General features: G+C 42.5%; 1 protein-coding gene across 4 annotated transcripts in view; it reads left to right on the plus strand.

The window, feature by feature from the left end:
- Window positions 1-24,302, plus strand: part of CHD6 (chromodomain helicase DNA binding protein 6) — a 586,770-nt gene that overhangs the window by 366,138 nt on the left and 196,330 nt on the right. For all 4 annotated transcript variants that reach the window (XM_029614845.1, XM_029614844.1, XM_029614846.1 and 1 more), the window contains 2 exons: window positions 14,721-14,831; window positions 19,846-20,048. In XM_029614845.1, the coding sequence (XP_029470705.1) occupies window positions 14,721-14,831; window positions 19,846-20,048 (314 nt within the window). The remainder of the gene's footprint in view (window positions 1-14,720; window positions 14,832-19,845; window positions 20,049-24,302) is intronic.

Here is a 24,302-nt window from a genome sequence, read left to right on the forward strand (position 1 = left end):
TTTCTGTGGTTCCTCCTGTTTAGTATCACTAGGATACTAATAGGAGAAATTACAGAAAGCAGGATTTTTTGGTTTTTCCATCAGCCCTTGAGCACCACATGCTTTAATGGCTGCTCCTGGGCAGGCATTAAATTTGCATCGTTAAAATGGGTGCCGTTGCTGCATGCCAATTTTTTGCATCAGGGAGTAATAACTAATAGCCTCATCAACATAAATTTGCATGTGATGAGCACTATCAGCTATGCGCTGATTTGGACATGCATTTTGGATGTGCTAATCTCCTTATTGCATGAGGGGTTTTGGACGCGCGTACAAAGCCATGCACTCAGCCGCGTGCAGTATATTGCATCGGCCTGCTTGAGTATTATGAGCAGTTCTGGTTGTTGTATCTCAAAGAAGAAATAGATTAGAAAAGGTACAGAGAAGGGCAATAAAAATGGATGGAATGTCTTCCCCATGACAGGTTAGAGCTCTTCAGGTTGAGGAAGAGACAAGAGAGGATATGCTAGAAGTTTAAAAATCATAAGTGGAGTGGAAAACGTAAATAGGGAATATTTTTTTTACCCTTTTAAATATTAGGACTGAGGAATATTCCTGGAAACTAACAGCAGATTTAAAACGGAAAAAGCATTTTTTTAAATGAATGCACAATCAAGCTGTGAAATTTATTGCTGAAGAATGTATTACAGGGTTTAAAAAAGGTTTGGACAATTGCTTGGAGGAAAAGTCCATAAATTGTTATTAACCAGGTGATTCCAGGAAACCCACTACTTGTTGCTGGGAGCAAACAACAAGAAATTGTATCTACATTTTGGGATTGACCAATATGTGAGACAAGATTCTGAGATTGATGGATCTGTGGATGGCATTTATTATTTTCTTTTGGTAACTGCTTGGATATGTACAGGGCTTGGAGGTGAGATGTGGGGAGGGGTGGCTGCTGGATATTGGATTGGATGTGGAAACATGTTCCTCTGCCTGATATGGTAGAAATCTAAAGAGGAGAGCAACAGAAACTGACTTGGATATCCAGTACTATTCTACTAGTGGTTAAGCTTATATGGTTGGTAATTGGGATACATCCTTAGCAATGTGGCCCAAAATAACTGGATAGTCTGAATGGGGCTGTTGCTTGTTTTTCTGCCAACATCTACTATGTTACTATATTCTCTGTCAGTTGATGATAGAGAGGCAACCACTCCAAGTTGTAGTCTCTCATGGTTTGATCTTGGGGGGGTTTTGTGTTTTTTTAAAGTTTATTTAAGTGATATAACCACAATGTAATTAGCTCAATGAACAATAAAACATTTAAACATATAGAAACCTGGGGTACATCTTTTGTATTTTACAACTTACCTCTATAGCAGGTCAAACATAAACAAAACAATCAATCACAGTACACACACACACACACACCCCCTTTGTTGAGCCATAACTCTAGCAACAAACCAGTTTCTTACAATTTCTTATAGTATAGACATGTAATCTCATAAAAAAAAATTCACATGGTTCTAAAACACCCTATTCAAAGGTCTTTGCTGCAGTTTAGCATCTAATTGAATCACAGGCTTCCAATCTAACATTTGAAGAAACCATAACTTAAGGAGAGGAGCTTCTTCATTCTTCTATTTCAATGTAGCCAATCCAGCAACTAAACAAATAATATGAATAAATTGGGCAGTTGACTTACCCAAAGGCTTTTTGCAAGCTGTAAAACCCAATAACAGACATTCCTCAGTGAAAAGAGGTTTAAGCTACCAAATGCTTTATAGTTGCCTTCACTGATTATCAATATTCATATCCTTTAACACATAACAGAAAAGCATAAGTAAATGTTCCTCTGATAATATGACATATTGGACATTCATCAGAATTCCTTAAACCCTGTTGCTTCGGAGGTGGACCTTGGGCCGAGGTGGGGTTGACACAACCCGTAGGTAGGGACCTACGGGTCCCCACCATTGGCAGGCGGAGTGGGCTGATAGACAGAGGCCGCTGGAGCTTCACTTATACCAGTCCTCGTTCCCCGCGGGTTGGGCCTTTGGGTGCCGGGGCCAGCAGGACTTAGGTGGGCCTCGGTGTAGATCACAGTAATGTCTGATGCAGCCCAGAGACAGCAGGTAAATGATGGTACAGTCTTACTCTGAACAAGGCAATGTCCTGAAAACCTGAGCGCCAATGGAACAAGAATAGACAGGGGGCGCTCGAGCAAGAGCAAGCCGAAGCCTGAATATACCATGTCCGGGGAGTAAGCTGAAGAGGCGTTGAAGAACAGGCTTGAGTCTGAGCTGGCGGCAAGCAAGGCTGAGGTCTGATCACGAAGATAGTCAAGCGTAGTCAGGCAAGGCGGAGGTTTGGGTCTGGAGATAGGCAGTAGCATAGTCAGGCAAAGCAGAGGTCTGGGTCTGGAGATAGGCAATGGCGTGGTCAAGCGAAGCAGAGGTCCGGGCTTGGAGAGAGTCAATGGCATGGTCAGGCTAAACAGAGGTCCGGGCTTGGAGAGAGTCGATGGCGAGGTCAGGCAAAGCAGAGGTCCAGGCTTGGAGAGATTCGATGGCATAGTCAGGTCCGTGTAGTCAATCCAAAGAATGGAACGAGGTAGGAACGAAGAAACAGGAACCAGGAACAAACGAGGAACAGGAACGCAGAGATGAGACGAATCTCAGGAAGCAACGTGTACTCGACTAGCGAGGAGACATGTTTCAAAGGCAACGCTAGGGAGCGGAGCCTGAGCTTAAATACTATAGCAGTATAGACGTCGTCATCCGTGGCCACGGCTAGGTTCCCACTGCAGTCCCTACTTAAACTTCAGTGGTGCTTCTGAAACTTTGAGAAATTGTTGAAAAGTGAAAGTCTTTTTCCTTCATGCAATCGTTTTGCTTTTAATATGCTTGCATCATCTTAACTTTATCAGCATAGATAAGTATACTGGTTATTACTGCCCTAGTCTTTATTTTATCTCCCCTTTGAGGGAAAAGACAATGGGCACAATCCATCACTATGGGTTCAGTAACTAATGATAGACCCAAAGTTTTTGGGAGCCAGACTCTTTACCAATTGCAATAACTCAATAATTCAGAAGATATTTCTTGTGCAGTGATTTTATGATCAAGATCTATGATTCTTCCCACTTGTTTTCCCATATTTTCCTTAATATCATCAAGCGAGGATTGCAGTTTATTTAGTTTTTCTAGTACCACTGAAACACGGTGGAAATTATCTTGCACCAATGCATCCTTCAGTTCCAAAAAGGGGTAAGCCGAAGCAGCAACCATTTTAGTCTCTTGTAGTTCGTTCTTTTCTGTTGGGGTGTGAGCAGCTTTAACTGACAATCCCCAGCAACTATCTGAGCTCGCAGTGAGTTTAATGCATGAACTTTGGAAGGGTAAGAAATTTTATTAAAGAAATAATAATCAGGATATTAAGCAAATTCACATGAAAAAAAGAATGTTTATTTCCAAATAATTGTTGCAGTAATTGAGCTCTCACCACATGTGACCTTCTCAGCAGCACATCCTGGCCAGAAGTTCGGTTTGATCTTTATCACCTGCTCACAGTTACTGTCATGCTGTTTTTTTTTCCGCTTCAGACTCTAATGTTCAGATATGATATTATGTTATGCTATATTTCTATACCTCCTTCTTTAGACTGCTTCAGCAGTGCAGTCTTTTCACTGGTATTCTTATTGCAACCACATGTACTTTTCTTTTTAATTGGTGCAAAGTCCATATGTAAAAAAAAAAAATACCTGTATACTTAATCATGATGCAAATAATTTGAAAACTGCCTCCTAGATTATCTGTGAGACAAAGAAATCTGAATGAAAGACTGTTTTATTAATTTGTGTTATTGTACAGTTAACATGTTCTTAACCCTGGTTAAAACTGAATCATTGGTGGTTGTAGCACATAATAAATTAACTGCAGAAAATGTTTTCTCAAGCACAGAACTTCAGCCTTGTGCTGACAGATTCTGAAAGGAGCAGATTATTGCTTTAGGTCAGAATGACAGTGTAGATGCAAATAAGTTGGATGGCATAACTGAAGGGAGAGTGATAAAAATCGAGGCACAAGTATCAACACAGATGGAAAGAATAATAAGGAACTACAAAAATAAGCAAATCCTATTTAATAAATAGTAATTACTTTAATGAAAAGCAAGTATCTTTCATAGTTACCGTACATACATTTTATTCGTTTAGTCCATTTTATTTACTTTGAACAGCCTTTCTAATAAAAAAAAAAAAAAAAATTAAAGCAGTGTACAATAAAAACTGACATTGATAATTCAATATTTACTCATAATTATGTCAGTGTAATCATACAAACAAAGCAACTCAACACAGGCAAGTAACAAAATTTGACTCAGCCCATATATAAACATATCAAGAAAACTTGTTGAAACATCCAAGACTTTACACTTTTCCTAAATTTCAAGTACTTAGGTTACTGTCGAACATATAGAGGAAGTAAATTCCAAAGGGTAAATAAGACAGTTTTGTACATTCTGATCTTATCATGAAAAGATGATAAAGCTCTTACTGGCTTATAGAAATACAAAACGTTTTAAGTGAATTTTAAAAGCCTGGCACATGCCAAAACCAGGAGATACACGAATACATTGGGCCGGAGCACGCTGAGCAGATTTTAAAAGCAGTTCATGTACATGCATATCTCCCGGTACGCATACAAATGAAAAGTCCAAAAGGGGCGGGATGGGCATGTTGAGGAAGACCAACAGATGTGCGCGTAAATACTTAATTGCACAGATGCACGTCAAGGTCCCCGGCTGCGTAACTTTACTTCTGCTATTGGATGCACGTAAGTTGGAAAATAAAAAAAAAGTAAAGAGGTGAGCAGGGTTTCAAAGGTCAGGGTTAACAGGGTAAAAGGGAGGCTTTTTAACTAGGGGGTTAGGAAGTCCTATCCCTTACTTGGGCGAACTAGGAATGAACTGGGAAAACTGGTAATTGTGTCGGCGCACATGTTTACTAAAATCCCTCCTCCTATGTGATAAAAGCGGCATTTGTGCGTATATGCACGCACCTACTTAAAATTGCATGCACGTGTACGCGTACAGCCTATTTTATACCATTCCCACATATTCGTGCGTATGTTATAAAATGGCCGCATTCCTGCTTGCGAGCCAGCAAACGCATACATGTGCGCCCACGTGGCTATTTAAAAGTTATCGTCCCTGCTAGATAGACTAGTTGGCCACTATGAATGGCTTTAAATGCCAGACAAAAATATCTTATTTCACCCTGCATCCAATTGCGAGCCAGTGTAGTTCTTCTAGAAATAGAATATCATGGTCATATTTCCTGGTTCAAAGATTTATTTTCCTGCAATGTTTTTCATTAGTTGCAGTCTTTTAATAATATTTAATGACGGTCCCTGATATAGTGCATTTCAATAGCCTAATCAACAGCAACAAAGCTTGTAAGAGAGTTTGAAGGCTATTTTGTGCTTTAAATTGCAATGTAGCAAAGGAAATAAAAAGAATGTAATATCAAAGATGACATTTGATTATTAAATGTAAGGTTAACATCAGATTTTATGCCAACGGTGATAACTCCCTCTTTCAGTGCAATATTCACTCCCACTAGCTGTGACTACAGCTTAAGGGCCATGTTTTTTCTAAAAACCCATACTATTTCTGATTTACTTTGATTAACTTTTAACTTGTGTAGAAAGAGCCATTCAGAAATCTTATTCAGGCAATCATTAAATTTTACATAATTGTTCTGGGCAGTCAGGTTCCAGATAAGCAACCACATAGGTATCAGCATATAAAAACAAAAAAAAAAAACTACTTATAACCAAGTTCTTCAATTAAAACAGCAAGAGATGTTAAATTAAGATTAAATAAGACAGGAGAAAAAACAGAATTTTGAGTTAAACCATGATAATTGAGACCCAGTTGTCTTGTTAAGAGTGATTGTCCAAAAAAGAGGTTTTAGCACAGTGTAATCTTATAGTGTCTTACAAGCACAAAGCAGGCTGTAGTAGAGTCTGGTAGATTAGTATATAATACAGGTAATGACAGATAGATTCAGTTATTTATAAGCTAGATACTCATTGTGAAGCTAAACTGAATGGATGAATTTTTTTCGTGCACTGGATTATGAAGCATGAGAGCATTCTAGATGTCTATAGGCCATTTGTTCTACGGAGAGGAGTTGGGGAAAGAAAAGGTACAAAATTGATAAGGTGTCCAGTTAATGTGATGAGTGCTCAGGAGAATGCAGTGAGCATGGTCAGACATGGCAAGAGAGAGGATCAGAGAAGTAGGAGGAATGAAATCATGTCAGAAGAATTTGAACTAAAAAAAGGAAATCAACAAGTAACCAATAAAGGGAATCCAAGAGGGGGGAGAGAGAGTTGTATGACTTAGGAAAAGACAAACTGCAGAGTTTTGAAAAAGTTGTAGAGGATAGAGGGAAGAGTTGTGAAAACCAGCAAACAACCCATTACAATAATTAAGATGAGATGAATAAAACTTAAGAGAAGCAAATGACAATAGTGAAAGAGGGCGTGGAATGTAATTTGTAAATGCTATGGAACTGATAAGTGCTGCATAGCTGATATAAGAACAGAAAGAAAGAGAATTGTTGATGACTTGCCTGGTGAGAGTCTGAGAAAAGCTCAGGGGGTTTGAATGAAAAGAGAGAAATCTATGTGATGGACAAAGAATGTTGTTAATGGTAGGAAAGAAGAGGACCTCCATTTCAAAGGCAGTCTCCATAAAATTCCATCAGTTCAACCATGAATAGATCTTAATGGAGGTTGGTTATTCCCATCTGAAAATTAGTATGTCATAAAATAAGTACCAATATTAATTTCCTTATTTTGGAATGCCTATATTTTTTTATTTGTTTTGGAGATTCTATGATCAGATGATTGTGTAGCACAGAATTGTCCAGTCTTTTCTTATGAGGGACTACATTGCAATATTTTTTCTCATTTGGGGCGGGTGAGCAGTTTTCACAAAGATAATTAACTAACAGCACAAAAACAATGTACGTTTATGACAAACTTCAAATAAGACTAATTAGTTTATCTTTTTGCTCTTATAATGAACACAGTTTCAGTGAGATATCTAAGGGTGAGCAAACATTTCAAACCATAGACCCCTTCCATCTATACACACACAGATATGAAGGGAATCCTGGATTCCTGGCCTGAATGTCTCTTGCCAATAAATCATCTCTTGAACTGGTTGCCAAACATCAGGCAACCATACTGCCAGTCAGCAGCACAAAGGCCCAGTTTTGGTTCTCGTTAAGTTGCTAAAAGGAACAAATACACATTAACACAGACACCCCATACCCAGAGAGAGTTGGAGACACACACACACCCATCCCACATCCAAAGAGACACAGAAACACACCTCCCCAGATACAGAGAGAGACACAGACTGATTACAGCACATACACAGACAGACCACACTGGACAAGCACAGAGACAGAATCCCACACCCAAACAGATACACTTCGCCTCAAAACAGATCATGCTGTACACAAAAACCCATGCATAGAACAGGTACTTCTGCTAGCTGACATATTAAACATTAAATTTAGCTTAACTCTACTCCACCAACATTACTTATGTTTTAGTATACCCTGTTTGCACATCAATCTTATTTTTCAAATTATTTTATTTATAAGAAATTAAATCTTACAAATAGAAAATGAAAAAAAGCAATATCAACAATCAAAATCATACAATTCAAAGAATCCAATTAATAGGAAGCCTGCCATGTATAGAAGGGAATACAGAATTCAAACATATAATAAGAAAACATATCTATTGTAGATTTATTTATTTTATTTATATTCTGCTTTTTGACACTTAAAAGCAGATTACATTCAGGTACTGTAGGTATTTACCTATCCCCAGAGGTCTTACAATTTAATTTTGTACCCGAGGCAATGGAGGGTAAAGTGACTTGCCCAAGGGCTCAATTACTGACAGTGGGATTTGAACCCTGGTTTCCCTGGTTCACAGCACACTGTTCTAACCACTAGGCTGCTACTCTCCAAAATTATCCTTTTAGTTTGTATCAGAAGCAATGGAGGGTAAAGTGGCTTACCTAAGGTCACAAGAAGTGTCAGCAGATTTTAACTCTGGCTCTCTTGGTTTGCAGTCCACCACTCTAACCACTATGCCAAAAAAATTCAAAATAAAAACAAAATCAGTCCTTCAATAATGCACTTATCACTTCATTGAGCGCTTGTTGATGACGCCTCAAAAATAGCTTTAGTTGCTGTGGCTCAAAAAACAGAATAGAGAATGACAAACTCCCTCTACTACCAGGCATTCTCTGAAGTAACACAAAACCCTGCAGAAAAGATAACTTTGCATATATGTAGCAAAGCTGCCAAACCAAAAAAGCACAAGCACCCAGAACTCAAACAACAATAACCTTTACTATAAAAGAAAGCACTGCAAACATTAAATGTTCCCTAGAACTGCAATAAACTACCTACTGGGAGGTAAATATTGGACAACAGAACAAGCTGGGCTGCTTTCGATCCTACATAGAACTTACACATAGCAGAATACCTCACTTTGGTCGCACTCGCAGAACACAGACAGAAACTCACCAGATTTAGAATAAGTGACCACATACTAGAAATAGAAATATGCAGGCAGAAACTGAAATGAAACCCACAAACAGCTAGATTCTGCATGCAATGCAACATTGGAGAAATAGAAATACTGTTTAATATACAAAGATATCGGAGATGCACATTTACCAACGTTAACAGAAAATTAGTCTTCTCACAAAAGAATGAACAAGAAAAACTCCGTATAATCTTGGAGTAAATATAACAAACAGCAGCAAAATATGCATTATCCTATTTTCTTCTGTTGGATCCTTCTTCCAATTTTTGAATGAAGAACTTTTGACTAAAATAGCTTCTTTCACCTCACCTTTTAACCATGCCGGTAATCGTTTTGCCTTCTTTCCACCTTTCTTAATGTGTGGAATACATCTGGATTGTGCTTCTAGGATGGTATTTTTTAACAATGACCACGCCTCTTGCACACTTTTTACTTTTGTAGCTGCTCCTTTCATTTTTTTTCTAACTATTTTTCTCATTTTATCAAAGTTTCCCTTTTGAAAGTTTAGCACGAGAGCCGTAGATTTGCTTATTGTCCCCCTTCCAGTCATTAAATCAAATTTGATCATATTATGATCACTATTGCCAAGCGGCCCCACCACCGTTACCTCTCTCACCAAATCCTTTTCTCCAGTGAGAATTAGATCTAAAATTGCTCCCTCTCTCATCGGTTCCTGAACCGATGAGAGAGAGAGAAGAAAATAGAGGGTAGAAGGGAGGAAGGGTAAAAGGGTAGGGGGTCAGAGTTGGAAATATATTTGGAAAACTTAGGTGTCAATCAAAACCTTTTTAGGAACCAAGGGAATGTTTCTTCCTTAATTATGTCTTACTTTTTCACTCTATTGGTGCTATTTTGTTGGACCTTTTCCTTGTTGTGCTCTTTATTAGTTTTATTTTTATACTTTAATTCTTCTTTTCCTTTATTTTAATTGTTTGCTTTTCTGGATTTTAGGCATCAGGTCAAAATTTTAGGTGCACAGAATACCTGGCTTTCAGGATTTTATTTCAGCCCTGGAGAGATGGTAGAGGGGTAGGAGAGAGGAAAGGGGTAAAGTGGAAGGAAGAAATAAGGAGTAGGTAGCAGTAGAGAAGGGAGAGAAATATGGAGGGGGAAAAGGAGAAGGGAAAGGTTGGAAAGAAGGAAAGGTGATGGGGAGAGGGTTGGAGTAGGGAAGTAGAGAGAGGGAATAGTAGGGGGGGATAAAGAGGAGGCAAGTGCTAGAGAGAGAATGTACCCTTCAGTGGCCTCAAGCCCCAGTCCCCGCAATTCCCCAAATACTCAGTGGTTTACCAATATGCCTTCCTTCCCCCAATCAGTGAGATGCACACACAGAAAAGAAAAGGAACATCCCCTACTTATCTCCAGGTTAGATCTGCATATTACTCTTAAGGGTAGATTTTTAAAAAATACACGCACACCTCCATGTGCGCGTGCGCAATTTTATAAAGTGTGCTGAGGGGGGAGTTGCCCTGTTTATGCGCGGCGACGAGATCGGGCCTCCCCCAGTTCCCTCGCAGTCCGGTTACTGGAAGGAAACTTTCCTACCCCCTTACCTATCCTCCCTCCCTCTTCTCCTCTCTTCCCCGATAACTAGGCTATTATCATAAAACACGCCCCTCTTCCTTTCACATGTGATATTTGATTAATCTAGCCCTTAGTTAGTAAAGTATAAATTAGTACTCAATGTTAAAAAATACAGTGGTTCTTCAAATAAGTAGATGTAATTTGGGTAGTAGATTTACAGAGATTAGGTATAAAGATTGTTATACCGCTTGTATCAGAAGTGTATAATTTAGGACTGATTTTAGGCTTATAATGAAGCCATATATAAAAATGTTTAAAGTGGTTTGGCAGTTAAAACCTGTTTTATCTAATTCTGACTTCCATTAATTGAAGCCCTTGTCTTGAACAAACTGGATTACTGTAATGCTTATATTTGGGGTTTCCAAAGGTTTTATAGGGTAGCATGAGTACTAACAGGTGTAGGTTATCATGAACATATTAGGTCAGTTTTAGAAATGTTGCCTTGGTTACCTCTACCTGAAAGATTGCTTTTTAAGATATTAACTTTATTGCATAGAGATGTTTACACGCCAGGATTTCCATTGGCAGAGTTTAAGTCTTATACTTGTGCACATACACTTTGATCTGATAAAAAATTGATTGAACCAATTTTAAGAACTTTTGAACTCGGGAGGTGAAAAATAGGGCATTCTCTATTGCAAGCCCTGTCATGTGGAATGCATTACATTGTAAAAGGAAGGAGGAAGAGTATGTTTTTTAGAAAAAGGCTGAAAGCTGATATTTTTAGGTAGGTGTTCAAAAAAATAAATGATAAAGTGTTATTTGTGTTAGTTTTCCTGAGAAGTCCATGTATTTTATGTTTATATTATGATTTGTGGATTGTGTTTGTTAATTTGTAATCCACACTGATCAAGTTGTTTGGATGTTGCAGAATATAAATTCAGTGAATAAAATGTTCAAATTTTGAAACAGCCGCACAGGCACACGTGTGTGCATTTGCCAGCTCGCACCCAGGGCCGTGGCCATTTTATAACATACGTGCATATATGCACGCATATTATAACGTATTCTGAATGCCCGCACATATACGCACAATTTTATATGGACATGTGTGTGCAAATTCCGCCTCTACCACGGAATTGGGGGGATTTTATGAGGGACGAACACCGATGCCATAGGTAGTTTTCCCAGCTCATTCTTAGTTCGCCCAGTTAAGGGATAGGACTTCCAAACCCCCCTAGTTTATTAGCCTCCCTTTCCTCCTTATAGCCTACAGCCCATTAAGGGACGAATGCCTACAGCCCATTAAGGAATTACTCTCAAGCCTCAACCTAGTATTGAATGCCAATAAAACCGAAATGCTCATTGTCTCTCAGGATCCCCTCACAATCTCTTCTAGCCTCTCTCTACCAAACGCTAATAACATGTTCTCACCAGACGTCAGAGACCTTGGAGCATGGCTTGACAATCATCTTAACCTAAAAAAGTTCGTAAACAATACCACGAAGGACTGCTTTTACAAACTGCAAGTCCTCAAAAAACTTAAACCCCTCCTTTACTTCTCCGACTTCAGGCTGGTACTTCAATCCATTATATTATCTAAGCTCGACTATTGCAACTCCCTGCTACTAGGTCTACCCAACAACACGATCAAACCATTACAGATGGTACAGAATTCTGCTGCCAGAATTCTAACAAGCACTAACAAAAATGATCACATCACCCCAATCCTTAGTAACCTACATTGGCGTCCCATTAAACAAAGGATACTCTATAAGGTACTCACAATCATCCACAAAGCGACAAACAAAATAGCTCCCATCACGTTAAGCTTTCAACTCCAGCCGCACACATCTTCTAGACCAATCAGAAGCGCTTACAAAGGAACACTGCATGCCCAACAAGTAAAATCATCTCTGAGCAAAAGAGCGCTATCCTTAGCAGGCCCCCACCAGTGGAACATGCTCCCCCCAAATCTAAGACTTGAACCCAATCATCAAGAGTTCAAAAAAAGACTAAAGACTCTTCTTTTCCAACAAGCCTTCCCAGACTCACAATCCTACCAAGACGGAAAGTCTTCCCAAATAAGAAGTATCCCCTAATTATGGTCACCATACCAAGTCCTACCTTCAGGTCTCTGCAACTGGACAACAATCTTTGAGTTCTAAAAATTAATCTTATTATTTATATTTTCTTCTGCAACTGGACTACAATTTCTAAGTTCAAAAATTCATTTTATCTTATTATTTATATCTGGCATGGTTAATATGTCACTATATCCAAGTTAAATAGTTAAATTATACAGATTATATTACATAATTTTATTAATTACAATGTTAAACTATACTATATTATTTATTATCATTATGTTAAATTGTCATCCAGTTATATTGTTCCATATGTGCCACTGTTCTATGTAAAGCCCCTTATCTCTGTTGGGCAGTTTATCGTTATATGTAAACCGGAGTGATTTGTAGTCTCTATAAGAACCTCGGTATATAAAAATTAAAAATAAATAAAATAAATAGCCCCAACCCTTAAAACTCCAGGGGCGGATTTTCAGAGCCCTGCTCGCGTAAATCCGCCCAAAACCGGGCGGATTTACGCGAGCAGGGCCCTGCGCGCCGGGAAGCCTATTTTACATAGGCCTCCCGGCGCGCGCAGAGCCCCGGGACTCGCGTAAGTCCCGGGGTTTTCGGAGGGGGCGTGTCGGGGGCGGGCCCGAACCGCGCGGCGTTTTCGGGGCGTGTCGGGAGCGTTCCGGGGGCGTGGCTACGGCCCGGGGCGGCCCGGGGGCGTGGCCGCGCCCTCTGGACCCGCCCCCAGGTCGCGTCCCGGCGCGCAGGAGGCCCGCTGACGCGCGGGGATTTACGCCTCCCAGAGGGAGGCGTAAATCCCCCGACAAAGGTAAGGGGGGGGTTTAGACAGGGCCGGGCGGGTGGGTTAGTTAGGGGAAGGGAGGGGAAGGTGAGGGGAGGGCAAAGGAAAGTTCCCTCCGAGGCCACTCCGATTTCGGAGCGGCCTTGGAGGGAACCGGGGTAGGCTGCGCGGCTCGGCGCGCGCCGGCTATACGAAATCGATAGCCTTGCGCGCGCTGATCCAGGATTTTAGCGGATACGCGCGGCTCCGCGCGTATCTACTAAAATCCAGCGTACTTTTGTTTGCGCCTGGAGCGCAAACAAAAGTAGGCTATTCGTGCTCGTTTTAAAATCCGCCCCCCACTGACTAGCCTAGATTTATTTTGTTTTATTGCTTACACACCATCCATAGCAGTAGTAAAGTTACATGGCAGGGGACCCTGTCTCACACTTGCTGGAGATTTCAGGTTAAATTTCCGGAACACTCATGTCCCACCCAGACCATGCCCACACCCAGCCCCATTTTTGGATATTTTCATTTGTTCACAAAGCGGGAGATACGCGCATACATGGGCAGCTTTTAAAATCTGCTCAGTGTGTGCCAGCCCATCATACTCGCATATCTCCCGGTTTTAGCTCATGCTGGGCTTTTAAAGGTCACTTTTTAAAGTGCATGTACACATGTAAAATCTGTTGACAATTCAGTAGCATATGTTGTAGCAATTTTCAGAAGCCCATTTACGTGTTTAAAGTGCATTTACGCACGTAAAACCCAGTTTTAAGTGCATAAATCCTTTTGAAAATTACCCCCAATGTCTTTACGAAGCCACAATCAGCCTCTCTCTTCCTACTTACCTGGCTTGGAGTCAACAAAGAGAGGTCCCCAGAATCCCAAATAACCTGCTCTTCCTCCAGGGCATGTGGGTGAGGGTGAGATTGGGGTTGGGGATATGTACATCCTTGCTGTTTTGGCTCGTTCTTCCTTCTATCACTAGAGCCAAGGAGGGGCTTGCTGTGATTACTGCACTTCCTCCTGCTTCTGGGGACAGGAAAAAGTGAGGCCTTGCTGCTATCACCTACTCCTCTTCCTGCTAGTAGTGTGGAAGCTTGCCCCTGCCATGATTGCCCTCTCTTCTTCATGCCTCTTGGTAGGGGAGATTCTCCTTGCCACAATTGCCCACATTTTCTCCTGCTTCAATTGGGGGGGGGGGGGCGCTCGTCATCCTACTTCAGGTATGGGGGAGGGCTGTAATTGGCCAGCTCTTCCTTCTGCCTCTTGTGCATGGAAACTCATAGGTTGGCCAACCCACAACTTTTAAAAATGCTTAGGTATATTGACAATAGAGGAAGATAACATTTAGCTGTTGGGCTACATAGTGACGTTTGGTGGGCCACATTCTGGCCCTAGGGTCGTAGATTGGATAAGTATGGTGTAGCACAGGCACTGCCATACTTCATATTGCTTCAGAACTTTTTCCAGTTGGTGCCTTGGGATTTGAACCAGAAACTTTCTGGTTAGAAACAAGAGATTTCATCACCGAACTAAAGGAGAAGCTTCCCTGATTGTCCTTGAAAGGGAACCCTGTCTACTTAGGTCATTAGCCTCATTCCTCTCTTGTTGTCATTCTACCCTGTCAGGCAGGACAATGACATTGGCTGCGGAACTGGTTAGGACCTCCTGTTCACCTGCTGCTTTTTTGTCTTTCAGGCCAGCTTTGTATCTTCAGGAAACAGGACAGACATTTCCTTGGATGATCCCAATTTTTGGCAGAAGTGGGCTAAGATCGCCGAACTGGACACTGATACAAGAAATGAAAAAGTAAATATGCTTGTGATATCACGGTTGGATTTTAAAATAGTGCTCCTACTCCCAAAAGTTATTTATTTGCAGATAGGATGACATCCATCAATGCAGTGAGGGGAAGGGAACTGCAGGGTCTACTTTTTCTAAAGTGGTCCTTTATTAAAATGAATAAATTAAATAAAAATGCAATTGAAATGTAATTAACCCAGATCTAGGAGAATGTTCAGTGTGTCTTCGCCTACTATCCCTGACTATTTTGTTTGAAGTCAATTGCAGGAATAAAAGAGGAGAAGGAACCTGCAAGCTTCTTTTCTCAGCTTTAAGATCAACAGTTTTTAACCTCTGGGCTGATATCATGGCTCAGGAAGTAGCACTGCTTGCTATATCATTGGAGATCCAGGTTCAGATCTCCCATCTGTCAGGACCAGTCAGGCTTGGAAGCAGTGCAGAACTAGTATATGCAGGCCCAGAAAGGGAGGGGAAGACAACTACTGATACCATGGCAGCCCCTGTGTCAGCCAAAGAGCTTTGCTGAGAGTTCACCTCCAAGAAGGCACCGTTCCAGCCCTTTAGAAATTGAAGGCTCAGAACCAGACACACTGGGGTAGATTTTATAAATTTACGCGCGCGCGTACTTTTGTTCGTGCACCAGGCGCACGAACAAACGTACGCTGGATTTTATAAGATACGCACGTAGCCACGCGTATCTTATAAAATCCGGGGTCGGTGCGCGCAAGGGGGGGTGCACATTTGTGCAACCTGCGCGCGCTGAGCCCGGCGCACGCTGCCTGTTCCCTCCGAGGCCGCTCCGATTTCGGAGCGGCCTCGGAGGGAACTTTCCTTCCGCCTCGCCTCACCTTCCCTTCACTTCCCCTACCTAACCCACCCCCCCGGCCCTATCTAAACCCCCCCCTACCTTTGTTGGCAGATTTACGCCTGCCAAAAGGAGATGTAAATCTGCGCGCGCCAGCGGGCTGCTGGCGCGCCCTCACCCGATCCGGGGGCTGGTCCGGAGGCCTCGACCACGCCCCCGAGCCAGCGTCACGCCCCCAACACGCCTCCCGCCCCACCCCGAAATTAGTCCCGCCCACCCGACACGCCCCCTTTGCAAAGCCCCGGGACTTACACGCGTCCCGGGGCTTGCGCGCGCCGCCGAGCCTATGCAAAATAGGCTTGGCGCGCAGGGGGGGTTTGGGGTAGGTTTTCGGGGGGTACGCACGTACCCCTTTGAAAATCTACCCCGCTGTTTAGGGAGGAGGGTTTGAAGAAGGAGGGTAAATCAGGGAAAAAGACATTACAGAAATTTTAACAGCTATAGTAGGTAACCCCTTCTCATTAACTAATTCTTAGTAGGAAGCTATACACTGGCAAGTAAGATGTGGAAATAATTCTTAATTGAGGCTTCTTCTCCCTGGACTAGGCACACTGGTGATAGTTCTTTAAGGGGGAAGATGGAACCAAGTGCTGCTCTTAGGGTGATGATCAGAGGCTGATAATATAAAAAATAAACAGCTGAGTGCCTAAATTTAAGAACCTAAGTTAAGTACCTAACTTAGGGACCTAACGTTTTGCACATTTTCAGTTGAAAATTCACCTAAATTAAGAACCTAAAACTCAGGCAACTAAATTTAGATTGCTAGATTTGGGATCTTAAGTTAGATGCCTCAAGCTGAAAATCAGTGCCAGGCACCTAAATGCTTTCCCCTTCCTAAATTCACCCCAAAGCAACCCATTTCTAAATTTAGGGGCACAGTAAAACTGGGAGCATAAATTTAGGAACTCATACCTAGTAAACTTTCAAAAGGGCCAGCTTAGAAGCCTAACTCCCAAACAGGCCGATTCAGTAAAGTCCATGGGAGAGCGGGCTAACGGCCGCTCTCCCGGCGCGCACACAGGCCACTCGCCTGTGCGCGCGATACAGTATTCAAATGAGGCCCGGTGGTAGAAACGGGCAAAAGGAGGCGCTAGGGACACTAGTGCATCCCTAGCGCCTCCTTTTTGACAGGAGCGGCGGCTGTCAGCGGGATTGACAGCTGACGCTCAATTTTGCCGGCTTCGGTTCTCAAGCCCGCTGATAGCCACGGGCTCGGAAGCCGGACGCCAGCAAAATTGAGCGTCCGGTTTTCAACCCGACAGCCGCCGGCCGACTTCAAATTGTTTTTTTATTTTTATTTTTTAACTTTTTTTTTACTCTCCGGGGCCTCCGACTTAATATCGGAGGGTGCACAGAAAAGCAGTTTTTACTGCCCCTTACTGAATAAGGGGTAAGGGAAAACGTGCGTCCAATGGCAGGTTAACAGTGTGCTCCGTTGGAGCGCACTGTACTGTATCGGCCTGAAAGTTAGATACCTAATCACTTTGTAAATTGACCTCTAAGAGTGTAGTTTTCAAACAGATCCCACAGGGCTAAGGTCTGCAGACTCTTTAACTTTCAGTGACTTGGTACATTGGCAGACAGTGTCTTCCACCTCAAACTCACCTATGTGTATATTGTTCGTGCCATCTGGTAACTAGGATGAAATATATTGTTGGCTAATTGCAGTTTGCACTTTACACTGATGTGCATGCTAACTGCCATCAGAGAGATTGAATATTTAGGGAAACTGGCAAGTCATTTCTTATTGCATATTAGATATGATTAAAACAAATAAGGCACTTATTTTAATTTAAAAAAAAAACAGCTTTCTGATCAAAGATGACAAAATGATTTCATATTGATAATAGAAATGGCATTCTTCCTGATATTCTAACACCTAACTGTCATAATCCGTTTGTCCTCTAGTGAGCTGCTGTTTTGTCCCATATGAATATACTGTATGGGGAAAACAAACTGTCCCTTAATTAGTGTCTTTTGCACCATGCTGTGTATAAATCATAAATCCCTGAATAAACTCCTGCCAATCAAAGCACAAGAGCTGCAAATCATTCCAAATAGTAGTTTTCCAATATAGTTGTCACTTTGTACCCAACTCTCGGGCCAAACCGGCTTGTGTTTATTTTGCAAGTGTGTACTCTATTTCATGTGAAATGTGTGCTTGGAGATTTCATTGGTAATCACCATCTGTTCCTGCTTGTGGAAGGCAGTTCTAAAACACACAGAATGCTTGCAAGAAGAATTAAACTAGGATGGTGCTTATGCAATAACTTCAGTATAGAAACTAGGCCTATTCTATCATTACCGCCAGCAAAATTATTGGCATTAAGGCAGAGGCTGGAGTAAGAATTAGTCTCTATGCCATTGGGAGTAGGTCTGGGCTGGGAGCACTGGGGAATGAGTTGAAACATGAAAGAAGTTGGGTTTATAAAGGGTTATGATGAAATGTAATTAGTGGTCTTTGTCCTTTATGCAAATGAAGTTGCATTTTTATTTATGTTTATCTGTACAGTTTTTTTTTAAGATATGTTATTCACTGGATGCTGCTTTTCAGGCTTATGGTACAAAAATGAATTATCAAGTAATAAATACATGAAATACCCATGATCCCGCAAGCACATTTTTAAAAGTAAACTCATGGAGCTTCCTTTTGAAAATTCAGGGCCTGGTCATGCTGCAGACACATTAGTACCTGCGCACTTTGCACCTTCTTTACACAAGGGGCAAAGTCTGTAGCTGAAAGCATGTGCTGAGATTTCCAAATTAAATCCCCATATTTTCTCAGCCAGCTCTGCCCTCTCCTTACCCCTAGACCTGCCTCTCATCCTCAGAGAGGGGAAGTAATTTTCAGCCGGGCTTTTTTCATGAGTAAACAGTCATTTATCCGCTGAAAAAGCTTTGAAAAGGACCCTCTAGATCTAGAAGCACAGTTAGTTTTAGATCTCACATCTCTGTTTCAGTTTAATATATGTAAGGGTGCTTATGCAGTTGGTCCTCTCATCATATGTTATGTGGGAAGTTATATTTTATTTGCTTTTTTTTAAACTACTCCTTTATTGATTTTTTTATTGCTGCATTTGACTTTAAATTGTGTTTTAGAAGGTTTTTTGTTATTACTTTTTATGATTTTGTTAAGTACTATTAGATGCTTGTTTAGTTTTTATGATCAATAAGAATGTTTTCTTATCTTTATTGAGAATATTTTACTATAATCCACCTTTAGCATTCACAGAAAGGTGATTTACAAATCAAATAAATAAATGTGCCATCTTTATAAGAATTTCCCTAGAGGAGTGACCTGCGAACTAGGGAGGATAGGGTTCAAATCCTGCTTCTCCTGCTGATGCTCTTTGTGATATTAGGCAAATCAATTAACTTTCTGTTGCTTCAGGTACAAAACTTGGGGCCCTAATTACTAAGCATTTCCCATGAATGCAAAATGGGAGATAACCTTTAGTAAATGACCCCCTTAGATTACAAGTCCTCTAGGGCATGGAAATACCCACGGTACCTGACTTTAACTTGCTTTGAGCTCAGATTTTAAATTCAAGTAATTAAATCTAGAATCCAAAATACCTGGTCTCTTTCTTATTAGGAGTGATTTTTAATGTAAGTTCATTTGTAGGTTTGCTGTTGACTTTTTTCATGAGTGTTTTAGATCCCTGAGATGACTGAAAGCTGGAAGAAAACTTTTTCCAAGGCTAAGCACATTACTGTCACTCATGTACAAACCAGATAAGAACCGGCAGTGATTATGCTCTTTCCCCTCCTGCTCCCCGTTTCCTAGTGCCAAAGCACATCAGTTCTGTGAAGCAACTGTGCTCTATCTCATAGAAGATGTCTGTCTGTGCAGGAACCATTAACATCGGGTATGGAATTTTCCAGAGCAAAGACAGTAATATTTTTCCAGAATGCTGTGGTCCAAATTTGCTGTGAATTGTTCATATAAATCAGCGGGAGATATGAAAGGCGCATTTTTAAACTCATATTGCAGTCCATAATAATACATAGCTTGCAAATCAGTGCCTTGAATTCCATGAATATGCCTGTGTGATTTGAAGCATGCTGAGTTAGAGCATAGAATGTTCACCTAGCAACCAGTTTTCCCTCTGCATAGTCCTGATACAGTACACCTGACCTCTTTCCTCTTCCCAGGAGAGCTTAGTGATCGACAGGCCTCGAGTCAGGAAACAGACAAAACACTACAATTCCTTTGAGGATGATGAGCTCATGGAGTTCTCTGAGCTGGAGAGTGACACTGACGAAAGGCCAACAAGGTCCAGGCGTCTGCATGAGAGAACACGCCGCTACCTCCGTGCTGAGTGCTTCAGGGTCGAGAAGAACCTGCTTATATTTGGGTAGGTATCTACCAGCCCCATGCATTCCTAAATCAGCAAATTTCATAAATATTTGGGATATCTTGGGATCACTAGACCTGGAGAGCAAGAAAAGTAAAGTTTACTTTGTTTTACACCAATAAAATCTCTTGAAATGCAGGTATTTTGGATTTTAAGAAAACATGCCTCTATTCAGTTTTTGAAAATATATTTGTCAGGATGAAAAAAGATTTTTTTTCCCATATTATCTACTAAATTAATTTTGAATTTTAAATCTTTATCAGATTTTATAAAAGTTTTACAATATTCAACACCCATCTTAAAATCATATATCATCAAAAAGAACATTTAAAATAAAGTAATACATAAGTTTGTTTAAAATTATGAAATAATCACATGCTGTAAACAGAACCCCATTCCCACTTGGATGTCTCCCCTCTAAGCACTTTCTTTAGACATAAGAGCATAAGACATGCCAGGCTGGGTCAGACTTATGATCCATCAAGCCCAGCATCCTGTCTCTGATAGTGGCCAGTCTGGGTCGCTTGGAAGTACCCAGTGGATCCGAATGGGAAATCCATTCCAAGTCTTCCATATCCAGAGTTGAGCAATGGCAATCTCCCACTCTACCTGGCTTAATAATAGTTAATGGACTTATCAGAACCTCTTTTAATTCCAGCTATACTATTAACCTTCACCCCATCCTCCAACAAGTCTGACACCTTAATTAGGTTTTGTTTTTAAATCTTCTATCAGTTAGTTTCATGGACTGTTCCCTAGTGCCAGTACTATTTGAAAGGGTAAATAACTGTTCCTATTCACTTGTTCCATATCATTTATGATTTTACAAACCTCATTCATAACCCTCTGTCATCTCTTCTAGAAACGGAAGAAACCAAACCGATCAAGCATATCTTCATAAGGATTGTTCTATGCCCTTTATCTTTTCTCTTGGCCTTCTTTGTACCTTTTTTAATTCTGCTACATCTTTTTTGAGATGGAGGCAACTAAAATTGCACACAGTGGTCAAGGTGTGGTCACATCATGGATTTATATACATAGGTATTATGATAATATTGTTTCCTGTGCATACCCCAGATCAGTCCAGACAAGTGGGTTTTGCATCCCTACCAGCAGATGGAGGCAAAGAATGAAATCTTTTCAGGCACTGCTACATAATCAAGAGTGTCACCTGCAATCACTCAGTATTTCTCTGTCTCCAGCAGATGGTAAATGTGCAAATCTGCAGTCTGGAGTTTTGAGAGTAAAAAAAGAAAATAGAAGAAGAGAAAAGATTCCTAGTGGGAAGACTCCCCAAGGTGTTCCTTCGTGGGCTTATCCCTTGGGTAGAGCAGGGCGAATAGGGAGTTGGTAATCCCTGAGCCAGCTTGGCCCTTGTCGATCGGGGGGGGGGGGGGGGGGGTGAAAGCCGGGGTCCTGGTTCCCTCACCCCTTCTGGGTCCTCACCACCTTCAGCGGTCTCCTCCTGGCATCCAGAAGCAGGGAAGTATTTCTTTTGGTTTCCTTGCTTGCTGTGTGTTTGTTTTTGGTGGATGTTCCTTTAAGAAAAAAACAAAGGAAAAAGGAAAGGAAAGCTGGTGGAGGAAAGCTTTGTGGAACACTGATTAGCCTGACTGCCAGGAGGCAGGGTCAGGTGAGTGGTACCAGAATTCATCCAACTGCCGAGGTGGGTGCTTGGACAGCATCAGAAGCGCACTGCCGGACGCTTTCAGCAGCAGGTGTTATTTTTAGGCCCGATAGCGTTGGCATGCCACCTCCCACTCACTTCGGGAAACTTTGCCACGGCTGCGGCTCCAAACAGGTGCGCCTCAGTATGACTGCGTTTTGTTTGGAGTGTGTCTACGGAGGGGCTGGGACCTTGGGGGTGGGGGGGGGGGGGGGGAGCCAGATCACAAGGTCGGCTGGGCCAGTGCTGGAGACCCCGGGGGAGCGAGGGGCTTGGAAGAGTCGGCGGCCATTTTGCCAGCACATGGTCGGAATCAGGCTGCAGTAGCGAGCCTTGGGACTCCCCCTGCTGTTTCCCACTGATCAGTGTCCTGCTAGTGGCACGGAAGGGGAAGAGGCACAGGGGGAAGCAGAGCAGGATCAATCTTCTTCTGATCCAGAGGAATTTTCTACAGATTTTGTCCTGCTTCTCCATAAGGCTTATTTGGCCAAGAAGGAGGCAGGATCCAAGCGGCTGTTTCTCAGGAAGACCCGAGAGGCTAAGACGCCTAGGGTTGAGAGACAGGCAGAATCAGGAGGTATCCTACAACTCCTTGTGCTTGGACGGTCCGCTGCTGAGGATGGGGACACGGATGAGGCAGATGACCCCGATCAGCTGCAGGGAAGTTCACTGGATCTGGACAAGGACCCTATTAGTGCTGTGGTGGATACAATGCAGGATTCAGATGACGTCCTGATTGCAGAGGATGATGATCCTAGGGTGTTCCGTAGGGAGGAACTGGGTCCGCTAATTCCCCAGGTGTTGGATGTGTTGGGGATTAAGGTCGCACAGGAAGATTCAGACAATGAGGGGGGGTGAACTCAGTCCTGGAGGGGCTATGGGGACCCCCTAAGGCTTTTCTTTTGCCCAAGAAAGTAAAGAAGTTGGTGGATCGGGAGTGGGAGGCTCCCAAAGCGGGCCTGAAGGTAGCCAGAGCTATGGGTAAGTTATCCCTTGCTGGAACAGACCTTGGAATCGTGGAAGATTCCCAAGTTAGATGCAGTGGTATCTGCAGTGACCAAGAAGATAACCATCCCGTGGTGGGTTCAGTCGCTCTGAAGGATATCCAGTATCAGAAGCTGGAAATTCTCCTGAAGAGGCTTTTCGAGGTTTCGGCTTTAAGTCTTTGGGCGGCTGTCTGTGGGAGCTTGATGCAGAGAGCCTGCTTGTGCTGCGTGCAGAAGGCACACGAGAAGGTGTCTGGGATGGCGGCTGAGGCTGCTCAGGCTCCCCGCTTGGAAGTGGGAGTCTCCTATGTGGCAGATGCCCTCTATGACATGATTCAGACTTTCACCAGAAATATGGCCTCTCGGTTGCGGTACGAAGGTGTCTATGGTTGAGAAATTGTTTAGCAGACATGTGGTCTAAAGCCCTGCTGTGTAACCTTCCCTTCAAAGGCAAGTTGCTATTCAGAAAGGATCTGGAGCAACTCATGAAGCAGTTGGCGTCAAAGGGCAATAAGTTACCCGAGGACAAGAAAACCACCAAGAAGTCCTTCGCGCCCCCCCGCCCCCCCCCCCCCCCATATGCTTGTTTCTGAGACGTAAGGAGGTTTCGTTCAAGCAGAAGCCCTTTGCCTCCGGCACAGAAGCAGACCTCCTCAGGACTGTGGTGCCTAGGGGGTAGGTGGAAGTAAGATTGGCCAATGAATGCGGGCTGGTCCACTCATCTCCGGATGCTATCGGAGGGAGGCTGTCCCTCTTTTATGAGGAGTGGATCACATCAGACCAGTGGGTTCTGGAGATGGTAAGAGACAGCTACACCTTTGTAGTCTCCCACTGCATCTCCCATTCCAAGTGGGAAGCGGTGTGGGATACTTGCAACGTCTTCAGCTTCTATGCGCAATTGTTCCGGTGCCCTCTCAGGAAATGGGACAGGGAAGATGCTCCATGTATTTCATGGTTCCAAGAAGGAGGGGACTTTTCGGCCCATTTTCGATTTTCAGAAAGTCAATGCTGTCCTCAAGGTGCCACGTTTTTGGATGGAAACATTGCGGGCGGTGATAGCGGCAGTGCGCAAAGGGGAGTTTTTGGCATCGTTGGATTTGACGGAGGCCTATCTCCATATCCCCATTCAGGTCGAGCACTGGAGATTTCTGAGATTCATAGTTCTAGGGAGCACTTCCAATTTTGAGCTCTTCCCTATAGGTTGGTGATGGCGCTGCAGACATTCACAAAAGAGGAAGGTGGTGATGGCTGTGGCACTCAGGAAGGAAGGTATCCTGGTGCACATATACCTGGACAATTAGCTTATCCAGGCAAAGTCAGAAGTGAAATGTTGTTCAGTTTGGCGGCTAATGCAGCTGCTGGAGGCGTTGGGCTGGGTGACGAATCTGGTGAAGAGTCATTTAGAGCCGGCCCAGTCTTTGGATATCTGAGGACTCTGTTCAATACCCAGATAGGTAAGGTGTTTCTGACCACAGAGAAGAGTGGTTAAGTTGCAGAATCAGGTGTTTCATCTTCTGGCTTTCCGTTCCCAGAATCTGGGATTATAGGTCCTGGGTTCTATGGCTTCTATGCTGGAATTAGTTCCATGGGCCTTTGCTCACA

The sequence above is a fragment of the Rhinatrema bivittatum genome, chromosome 8 (genome assembly GCF_901001135.1).
Source record: "Rhinatrema bivittatum chromosome 8, aRhiBiv1.1, whole genome shotgun sequence".
NCBI lineage: Eukaryota > Metazoa > Chordata > Amphibia > Gymnophiona > Rhinatrematidae > Rhinatrema > Rhinatrema bivittatum.